This window comes from Phragmites australis, chromosome 2 (genome assembly GCF_958298935.1).
Source record: "Phragmites australis chromosome 2, lpPhrAust1.1, whole genome shotgun sequence".
NCBI classification, from domain to species: Eukaryota; Viridiplantae; Streptophyta; class Magnoliopsida; order Poales; family Poaceae; genus Phragmites; species Phragmites australis.
The window spans coordinates 14,332,630-14,344,125 of NC_084922.1; the positions used below are offsets into that span (position 1 = coordinate 14,332,630).

General features: G+C 39.3%; 1 protein-coding gene across 2 annotated transcripts; it reads left to right on the forward strand.

Moving 5' to 3' along the window:
* Positions 1-6,534: 6,534 nt before the first annotated feature.
* On the forward strand, positions 6,535-10,557 carry LOC133900411 (uncharacterized). Of its 2 annotated transcripts, none has more exons than XM_062341545.1 (7): positions 6,535-6,987; positions 7,868-8,065; positions 8,197-8,469; positions 8,634-8,736; positions 8,807-8,925; positions 9,097-9,273; positions 9,659-10,557. In XM_062341545.1, the coding sequence occupies exons 1-7, from the start codon at positions 6,724-6,726 to the stop codon at positions 10,409-10,411; spliced, it is 1,887 nt and encodes a 628-aa protein (XP_062197529.1). In that variant the 5' UTR covers positions 6,535-6,723; the 3' UTR covers positions 10,412-10,557. The 2 variants fall into 2 exon arrangements, with proteins under 2 accessions (XP_062197529.1, XP_062197536.1); XM_062341552.1 differs by having other exon boundaries at positions 6,845-7,079.
* The last annotated feature ends 939 nt before the right edge of the window (positions 10,558-11,496 follow it).

The following is an 11,496-nucleotide window of genomic DNA, read 5'->3' on the forward strand; positions in this document are numbered from 1 at the left end:
GAGACCTACTAACATATATTCTTAACAAACATGTTAGTCCCAACGACTATATTATCATTGATCACCAAAATCACAATCATGGCCTAATAGGGTCATTTTCGCTACAATCTCCCCTTTTTAGTGATTGATGACAACACAAGCTAAACAAGTGGTAAATAATAAATGATATCAATCGTAAAGAGCATAAAGTATTACCACATTTTTTGAATGCATGTTCTTACCATTTAGTCCCCCTTTCTTCATTTCCACTATCTCTCTTTCGACTCATAAAAGAGCTTCTCCCTCTTTATCAACCTAGGTGTCTCATGTTGCTTTTTGTATCTTCTTCTTCTCCCCCTTTGTCAACTTCAGTATTCCTAGACATCTTATATCTTTGCTTCTTACTTTTGTTATCAAACTTCTCCCCCTTTATCAACAATCTCAAAAAAGGCTATAAACATATGTTGAACTCAAGGAAGAGGGTTAGAGCATATTGGAATAAGCTTCATAAATCATGATCCAATGAATGATACCAATTGAAAAGATATACTAATTGTAAGAAAATGAGGCATTGATATCAATTGAAAAAGACAAACAAAGATCATAATTCATGAAACTCATATGATATAATCTAAACTCCTCTTTTCTGTGGGTATACATATAATGAGATCTACTTCTGAATACCACTTATAGAAATTTAGTAATATATACATATCTAGACAATAAGTAGAGGTAGGAAGTTTAAGTCATATCAAGCATAGAGATCGCTTAAATGTAGAAATGAATTTGTAATGATGCCAATTGAAGCTTTAAGCATTGCATACCTCCGGGGATGTGTTGATTTCTCCACAATACTACAAAATATACATCTAGCAACACGTGTTAGTCTCAAAATCATAACTCATAGGATATACTCCCCCTAAATGTGTACATACAAGTGTTGAATACTTGCGAGACATATACACTTGTTATTAATAACAATGGGAAGGGTGTCCTATAAATTGGTTCATGGCACATAAAAGATATCAATTATGAAACTAATGTCATAAAAAGAACCTACAACTAATAAATCATGTAGGTTGCTAATGGGTTAGAGATAAACACAAAAAACCTACATATGAAAACCTAAACTAGTCATTACAATAAATTGAAATATGCATATGCAAACCTAGACAAGACTAATAAGCTACAATAATTAAAAGATTTTGCATCTAGCTCTATTACCTTTGCTTTATTTACCTTTGGATGGGGATTTGGGTATATGATGATCATGATCTTCATCAAAGCACCTAATATTATGTACTTAGCTTTTTCAATTGAACATTTACTTTATCTTGTGAACCAAGTCTCTAAAATCACATAGTCGTCTCGGGCTTCACGTCTTCTTTGGAACCCAAACCTATTGGCGTCCTTTCATATTGGTGATGACTTCCTTAGGAACCTAATTGGGTTGGTTCTACCCCTAGTTATTTTCCCCAACCATATGTTATCATTGTTCTTCTTCTTGAGCTTATAGTGGTTATTCTTGGTCTTAGTTTTGTAGTTTGGCTTGATGTAGATGTTGGAGAGTTTTATTATCTTCTTATTCTCCTTTTTCTCATTTTTTACTTGCTTTCATTGGAATGACTTGTGGTCTTTGTGATGACATTTGAAGCATGTCACGGTGGACCCTTCCGTAAGCTTCTTCACCATGGTTGCACAGTTATCTTAAGGAGGTTGAACATGATTCTTGCACTTTAATCTTGTCAAGTCCTTCTTGAGCTTTTCGACTTCTTGCTTGAGCTCATTATTTTCTTGCATAATGAGTTCATTAGATGGTTTTACAAGAATATTCTCAGCATATATCTCATTGCAAAAGGGTGAGCATGATATATCAATTAAATCATTACAAGAAGTAGAAGTATCTACCTTAGGATTAAAATTAAATAGAAAGGTAGATTGCTGCATATGGGACTTAGATTGAGATTCAAACTCAAACGTTGCCTTAAGCTCATCGTGCTCCTTATTTAGCAAATTAAATTTGCTTGATAATTGTTCATAATTAGAAACAAAGGTAGCATAAATATCATTAAGTGTATTGAATTTCTTAAGCTCTTTTGATTGTTTCTTAAGGACCTTTTGTTGCTCATTGATCAAATGAAGGAGTTCATCATAGGAGGGAGAATCCTCATCGGATTCATCATCACTTACATTGGTTTTCATAACTTTGGCCATAAGGCACTTGTGTGATAATGACTTGCGTGATGACAAGCTTGAGAAAGAGCTTCTCTTGGAGGAGTGGGTGGTGAAGCTCTCATCATTTGAGTTTGAATATTTATTTTCATTCACTCATCTTCTCATACTTGCAAATGCTTTGACTCTTCCTCTTGTCTCCCTCTTGCTTGTGGTCTTCTTCTCCTTCTTGATGTGATCGATTATTTTTGACCAAGTATTTCATGGAGATTCGATTATCAATCTTGGTATTGATATTCTTGATGTTCTTCTCCACTTGGTAGATGAGCTTAGCGACTTCAGGATCCATTTCTTCATCACTTAATGTACTTTGCTCATCATCTTTATTGCTCTCTTCATCCTCATTTTTATCTCCATTATCTTCGCTTGAGCTTGACTCTTACTCTTGTCTCCTCATCTTTGCCTTCATGTGTAGGCATGGTACTTTCTTATTTGTGAGAGCAAGATTCTTCATGTCGGACGAGGAAAAGGCTTCCACCCCTATGTTCATGGTCATTTTATGAATGGTGATCTTGTCGAGCACTTGACTTGGAGTCATCTTCTTGATGTCGTTGTTGTCATAGATGATGGAGACTATCAACTTATACTTTAGAAGAAAAGCTTGAAGTATTCATCTCACCACTTGATCATCATCAATTAGCGTCAAACCTAGCCCATTTATCTCATTGACAAGAATATTCAAACATGAGTACATGTCATTAGCACTTTCATAGGCAAATTATTTAATGCTATTTAGCTTAGTAACAAATACATGATATTTCACATTGTGCGTATCATTTGTGCCTTCATGTATTTCAATGAGACTAGTCTAAATATCATGTATATTTGTGAGAGAATAAACACGATTAAATACATCAACATTTAAAAATGATAAAAGGATACTCTTTGAGAAAGCATCTAATTGCCTCTCCTTATTAGTGATGTGTTGCCTCATCCCTTCCTCGGTGACTCTCAAAACATCTAGACTCTTGGCTTGCAAATAACAAGATATTAGAATTTTTTAACGGCGGAAATTTGTGCCATCGAAAAGTGGAGCATTATGGGTATCCATCTCAACTCTGGACGCCACAACTCTAGGATGTTAATCTATCAAGAGCACGAGGCTCTGATACCAATTGTGAGGAATGATGACGTCCTACGAGGGGGTGAATTAGCACACTTAGAAACCTAAAATAAATTGGCTCCAAAAACTTCAAAACATAAACTTATATCAATTTCTATCTAAATATACTATAGATTTATCTAGTATGTCTACTCTACCACTTAAGAGAATTATAACCTACTCTAGCAAGATAAATTTCAAGCATGTAAATGTGGAAACGTAAATAAGTTAGAGAGACAAACTCAGCACAAGGGATTTTTATCTCATAGTATCGATGACATGAATATCACCCCTAATCCACGTTGGAGCTTCATAAATGATATGCTCCCGATCGTCAAGTCTCTTCCGGTCACAATTTTTGAACTACCAAGTCACCAAGAAAAGATCTCAAGCACGATGAGCCATCAAGATACTAAGGAAAGGTCTCACCACTAGCCTTTCTTCCAGTCACTTACCGTCGTGATCACTTTGGAGCTTGAGTCACCAAGGCAAGGGTCTCTACAACCCCGTATACGTGTCTTGCCACCGCTCCACACCAAGTCAGAGGGTCAACAACTTGAGTTGTAGGCAATGATTGTGATTTTGGTGATTAATGACAACATAGTCATTGGGACTAACATATTAGTAGGTCTCATGGATGCAATACATGACGAAACCACCGCAGTCGAGGTAAAGTTGGACTGAATTGGAGAAGTTCCAAAAAGATTTGTCTCACTGGATAGTCTGGTGCTCTGGGTGTTAAACTCATCGGAGCATATTTGGTAAAGGGAGAGAGAGGACAGAAGACCTCACCGGAAGGTCCAGTGATCAACAAGTGTGCTCACCAGAGCAATTCTTCCAGAGAAGGTGTCGTGCTAAAGAATGAAGGCTAAAGCCTCATCGCATAGTCTGGTGATCAAAGCATAGCAACACCAGAGTATTTCTGTTCAGAAGGCTAAATGGAACAACCCACCGGAAAGTCCGGTGATCAGAGGAAGATACATACCGGAGTATTTCCAACAGAAAGGTTGTAGCCGTGGAGAATTGAAGATCAACATGCCAGAAGGCCCGGTAATGAAGTAAGGCTACACCGGATAATAAACAGTGCAAAGAGGCACAACGAAGTTCAAGGCATCAGATAATCCTGTGAATAAAATGATGTGCACCGGATGCTAACACCAGAGCAATTTACACAGAGAGGATGCATCTGGCTCGGATGGCTCAGGATAACTCACCGTATAGTTCGGTAATGGAGATGAAGTATATACCGGAGTGTCTAGTGTTCATAGAGACTTGGGTGGGGTTGCAACGTCTAATTTGTGAGAGTGTACTCACCGAATGATCCTGTGATAGTACTATTATTTTTACCAGATCATCTGGTGTTAACAACTCTTCTGAACCATTGGGTTAACGGCTAGTGTGCCGGTCTGATGCTATAAATACCCCTTCACTCAGTCATTCGAAGGGGTGGCATGCTGCTGGAGTCTAGAGGAAGCTCATACACACTTAAGAAAATATTCAAGCCACCAAAGTGTTTAATGTAATTATTTAAGATGATTAAGCACAAAATTAGAGAGTGTTTAGTGCTTATAGGACTAGAGAGAGTGTTGTTAGATGATTGCTGACTAGAAAGTAAATCAAGGAGTGATTTAACCTTGTACCAAGTGGTACGCTGGCACCTTGAAGTCTTAGTAACTCGCTGGTAAGCTTGTTAACCCTCCGACTTGGTGTGGAGTGGCGGCAAAGCGATTGTACAGTGACGCGAAGACCTTGCCTTTGCTCAAGCTTCGAAGTGATCATGGCGGCAAGAAACCGAAAGAGAGGCTAGTGGTGAGATCTTGCTTTGATGGCTTGGTGGCTCATCCAAGTAGAGGTATTGTCTTTGTGACTTGGTGGCTTAAGAAGTGTGATCGGGTTCCGATCAGGAGCATATTAGAGCTCTAACGTGAATTAGGTATGGTATTCATGTCATCGATACCACAGGATAAAAATCTCATATGCCGAGTTTACTCTCTCTACCTTATTTACGTTTCTGCATTTGCATTCTTGCAATTTACCTTCTTAGATAGGTTGTAAGTACTTTGATCGATAGAGTAGATATATTAGATAAATCTAGAGCATATTTAGATAGAAATTGATATAGATTTATCTTGTATAGTTTTTGGAGCCGAATAAATTCTACGTGTCCGAATTCACTCTCTTTCAGGACGTCACTGATCCCTTCAATTATTCCAATTGTTTAATAAGATTATTTTTGCTTAAAAGGGGAGCGGGGAGGTCTAGATGGGCCTTTTTTGGTCCATATAAATTTATGTTGGGAATTTTATTTAAAAAATTATGTCAAAAATTTTTTGTTGAAAAAAGTTTGTGCTCAAATTTTTTTCTCCATAACTTTTCCTCGATAACTTTTTCTTAATATTTTTTCTAATGACTTATCTCAAAAAAATTTACTGAAAAACTTTTAAAAAAAGAAAATTACGGAAGGAGAGAACTTTTCGAAAAAAAAGTTACTAGTTGGCTTCTCAGCATACGCCCGTGAATTAGCTACGTCCATAATAGCCCCAAGTGGTTTAATCTTTTGTCTCGGCCACTGATCAGACCGAAATTATTTTAAACAAATTTCTTTCTTTAGAACCTAAAAGATTAGCAATCATACGCATAGATCCGTGGAAGCAATGTTTTATGAATCAATGATGGGTACCAGTGGATCCTCTCGTAAGCAAAAGCTGCTAAAAAATATTGGCCAAGGGACAAAGCATATCCGATTTTAGCGTAGACGCTAGCTATGGAGGGAGGTAGCGGTGCCAAGTCACAGTGATTAGGACAGCCAAAATTAATCGAACTAATCTATACTATATATAACAGAGCTGGTTCGCGTGTTATTTTTTCCCAGTTTTTTATCTAATTAAAAAAATTAAATTTAAATAATTTATTTATTTTTGTTATCCACTCTCGTCCTCTGATCTTATTATCTTGTTACGAGCTACAGATATAACCGTTTTATTCATAAATATTAATAAAAATAAATAAATAAATTAGAAAAAAATTAACAAATAATCTTCTTATTTTTTTCAGATTTTAACTGAAATTAAACTACAGTATCATTATTATATATTTATTTAGTATGATCTTATAACACATTTATATTTTTATATCTTAAATTTATAGTTAATTTTACCATATCTATTATTTGTGTTTTCGTTATAATCATACGCATTCATGGATTCTTCATCGTTAGCATCAGCAAACGCGGCGGAACAAGCTAACATTACCAACCCAACCCAACCCATTGCCTCCGGCTGCGTGTCCGCGGCGGGGAAGAAACCGAAGCGAAATAATTGCGGTTTAGCCCCCACAAAAAAAACCTTCGTCTCACAGGGAGGCCCCTCTCCTCGCCGGTCGCGTCGGGATCCGGCGCCGCCGCCGTGGCCATGGGGACGGCGACGATGGCGACGGCGGTGGGCGCGGCCATGGTGCTCTACTTCGTGCTGAGCCGGCGGCTGGCCCACGAGGGCGGCGGAGGGGGGAAGCGGCGGAGGGGGCGCGCGGCGCGCCGGCCGGCTCAGCCGCCGGCGACGTGGATTGAGGCGGTGGGCACGCTCGCGGAGACGCTGCGGTTCACCTACTCAGAGACGCTCGGGAAGTGGCCCATCGGGGACCTCGCCTTCGGGATCAAGTACCTCATGCGCCGCCAGGTGAGACAGGGACTCCTCCTCGCTAACCAACCACCGGGTTGCCTGCCGCTCGGATCCCAAGGAAATGGCGCGGCTTCGTTTCGAATGCGGCTGTAAGCTTGCGTTCTGGATCTGAAATGGGAGTCCCCTTTGTTCAAAATGTGTTCCCCAACCCCAATAGTGTGCTGCGTTGCTGGTAGGAATAAGATTTGGGCTGGAATCTTGTAGTGGTTGGTAGAAAGTCGATAGATGCTCGAAAAGCTTGGTGAATACGGCGCTGATTGGCTTCCATGCCGCTAAAAATTGCAAATTTGGAGGTATCAAGTTTGTGGGTTTTGTCCTGGAGTTAGGGCCTATCCTAGTGTTATGCAGTTGCACTCGCTATATTAAGGTTCATTTGTTTTATATCGCTTGTGAATTTTTGTTTCTGAATACTACGGTTGGGATCATTGTCCTGTATTCTACCTTTCAAATTTCAAGTTTTTTTGGTGATAAATTTTGTGTTCAGATTACCAAAACCTAATCCTGAATAGAATTATTTCTATGGGTCTCCTGAGGATATATATATATATATATATATATATATATATATATATAACAAAAATTCACAAGCGATATAAAACAAACGTGATAAAACGTTTGTTTTATATCGCTTGTGAATTTTTGTTTCTGAATATATATAAACGTGACTATGAAAGTTTTTGTTTGAGGGATGCAAAGCTGATCAACTATTTTCATAGCTCATTAAAGGATGTCAGAGATTATGTATTATTCCCTTTCACTTATTCGTTTCAAATCTTGATTCTTAAGCGCTGCAACTTTAGTAGGATATTGGCAGACGATAAAATTCTGTACTGTGTATATACTAATGATTCATTGTAATCTTGGTGTGACTTTTCAGGGAAATTTACATGTTGCCAGTGTATATGCTGGAAACAATTGCATTGAATTGAAAGGACCTGAAATCATGGAAGAGCTGATTGTTCTGCGACGATTAATCGACTTATGTTTTCTTTTCTCCAAGAAACCATTTCCAGTGTTCTGTGAAATAGCTGGATTTTCCCAAGAGGATGTTCTTATTGAGGAGCCAAAGGCGGGGGTGAGTAAGTATTGATAGCTATTTTAGTGTTATCTTCATTTGATAAGGCGTGGTTAGTTTCTAGTGAATATAGGAATATAGTTGGTTATATTTTTTCGTTTTAATTTCTTTCATTCATCCTACTTTTACAGATTTTAAAGCCTGCTCATACAATTCTACGTGATGAGTGCACCAAATCGTTTCTTGTTTTGATCCGAGGGACTCATAGCATGAAAGACACTCTGACCGCTGCTACTGGGGCTGTGGTACCATTTCACCACTCACTTTTAGATGAAGGTGGTGTCAGCAAAATAGTGTTAGGCTATGCACATTGTGGGATGGTTGCAGCAGCTCGCTGGATTGCAAGAAGTATAACACCATGCCTCTGTGAAGCAGTCAGTCAATGCCCAGACTACCAAATCAAGGTGCATTTGTCATTTTCATTTTATGATCCAAATTGTTCATGCCTGGTCATGTTCTTATAATCTTTAGGATACAGTATGGATGAATTGAGATTGTTGCATCGTTTTATCTCAATCATACTTCCTCAACTATTTTGTCATTCAAAGAGCTGACTTTCTTCTATTAGATTGTTGGCCATTCATTGGGTGGTGGTACTGCTGCATTACTGACATACATCCTTAGAGAACACAAGGAGTTCTCTTCAACAATTTGTGTAGCATTCGCACCAGGTACATCAACTGTTATTTGCGCACAATACATTGAGTTAGGAACTACTAACAGTTGAATTTTTTATGTCAGCATCATGCATGACATGGGAGTTAGCAGAATCAGGCAAGCATTTTGTGACCACGATTGTAAATGGAGCTGATCTGGTTCCCACAGTATCAACTGCGTCTATTGATGATCTCCGTTCTGAGGTAACTTCATTTTCTCCTTTATTAATCTCCATGCTGATTTATTGCCTTAAGTAATGTTTTATCTTTGGGCAGAAATGTAATTTGACACCATGGTGTATTTCTTAAAAAAAAAATAGTAGCATTGAATTTCACTGCCTCTTGCTCAGTCCTCATGCCATATCCATCATCCAGGTAACAGCATCTTCATGGTTGAATGATTTGAGAGATCAAATACAACAGACACGTTTCCTAAATGTTGTTTACCGGTCAGCCACTGCTATAGGAACCCGCCTGCAATCTTTCTCTGGTGCCAGAGAGAGGGTTGCAGGTGCTGGAGCATTTCTACGTCCTGTTTCAAGCAAAACCCAGGTAAATATTTGACCAGAAGCTGGCAAACTGTATTGTTTGGATCAATTAAGATTGCAATGCAGCACAGTACATAATGCTTTATTGGTAGGAATTTTGGTTCTACGGTGATCGTCTTGCACCTCATTGGTTTTATTTTGTCAGGTTAAGCATTCTCTGTATACAATATTAAATTTGGATATGGTTGTTTCAACTGAATAAATCCTCGACATCCTGTTAAATCCGAATGATTAAACTAAAAGCGCTGAAGGATACCGGTCAAAATTTAAATACTCACTGCACGAAAGATGTGCATCGCATGACAGCTTTGTGTCAGTTAATCTTAAGAAATTTCATCCACCAAACCCAAAGAGTTCTTGCAGACTTCTTAACAAGTATGTCAATGCAGGTTGTGATGAAACAAGCACAAAATGTTGCACAGGCTGTTGCTAGAAGTCAGTCAGCATTTTCTTCATGGTCATGCATGGGTGCACGTCGTCGAGGTGTAGGTGTAGGTGTAGTAGCTGCAAGTCCTAAGGATGATATGACAACAGAAACCCATGTAACATCTACAGTGGAGTCAGAATCCTTCGTTGTAGAACAATGTAGCACCAAGACCGTTGAGGACCTGCAGTATACCGTAGCTAGTGTTTCGGTCCATGGGGAAGCAGAAGAAGAGGAGGCTCTTTTGAGTGAACATGAAACCCCTCGGGAGCATGCCGAAGAAGAAATAACCGAGGGTGAGTTGTGGTTTGAGTTCAAGAAGGACTTGGACTGGCAGGCTGAAGTGGAGACACGGACTCGAGAGGAAGAGGCAGCTGCAGTCAAGGAAATTATGGAGGAAGAAAGTGCTGTCCTAAAAAATGTAGAGGATAAGCAGTCATTTTCGTCAGATAGCTTGGAGAGGCAGCAATTCTACCCACCTGGTAGAATCATGCACATGGTTTCCATGCCTCCTACAGATGCTGACCCGGATGATACAGTTGCTGCTGACGAGTGCTCTGTTGGAATATATGAGACCCCTCGAGATCTTTACAGCAAGATCCGACTGTCCAATACCATGATCAATGATCATTACATGCCAATGTACAAGAAAATGATGGATATATTGATTGAGAAGTTTTCAAAGGACGAGACAACACTTGTACAGATTCTACTGTAGAGTAATATGGATGACTTATGCATTATACAAGAGATATGCTGTTATCCTTACCCGTGAAAATAGATTTTAGTTTGGGTTATGCGAGTGTGATGTGTAAATGTAAAAGAAACGAACTAAAAATTTCCTACTTTTTTCAGTCATATTCACCCATGGCTTATGAATGTATGACGCCATATTTGGGCACAAACCAAACAAATCCATAATGCCCACAAAATTAAGAAGCGGTGATTTAAGAAACCAAAAAGGAGGGAGAAATGTCATTGAAATCGAGAAAACAGGCGCTTTCAGTCGTTCGTTCGCTCACTATTAACCATGCGTCCTCTACTCAGAAATCCTATGTGCAGCTGTCGTGTAGGCCCCGTTTCCCAGAGGGTATCAGGACCTTCCAAAAATTGGCGCGCGAGCCCACCCGAAGTAGGGGCGGGACATCGCGCACCTAGGCAAAATGTGTTCGGGTGTTGGGTGTCGGCGCGACACGTCAGTCTCCATACGATCATCAACGAGTCGCCTCTCACCCCCCGCAGGGACGGGTTAAAAGAGCCACGGTGCAGCCGCTGCCTCTCTTATAGAGCCGTGGCCTGCTGCACGTCGCTTCGGCTGGCGAGGTGGTACTAAACAAAATCAAATGCGTGAACAAGCAATGGACGGCTCAGGTCTCTGCTGTGGGCCGGAAGGAAACGAGCCCGACGACCTGGGTTTAGCCCACTTAATTTGCCCGCTATTTCCTTTTTGAGTAAATTTTTCAAAACTAATACTCGGATAAACTTATCGTGAAACCACATATTTAAGTATTATTTTTATAAAACCACAGATTTAGTGCTAATATCGCAAAACTACAGGTATTTTGATAAATTATCGTAAAACTGCAGATTTAAATAATAATTTCACAAAACTACAGATTTAATGCCGATTTTACCGTAAAACTACATATTTAAGCCATAATTTCACACAACTACAAATTTAGCATCGATTTTATCACAAAACTAGATTTTCTAAAGGAGTTATTCCCAATCCCATTACCATGACGACGAGCTCCTCTGGCAGTCTCATAACAGCTGACAGCTTATGAAACGGATCGTCCAGGA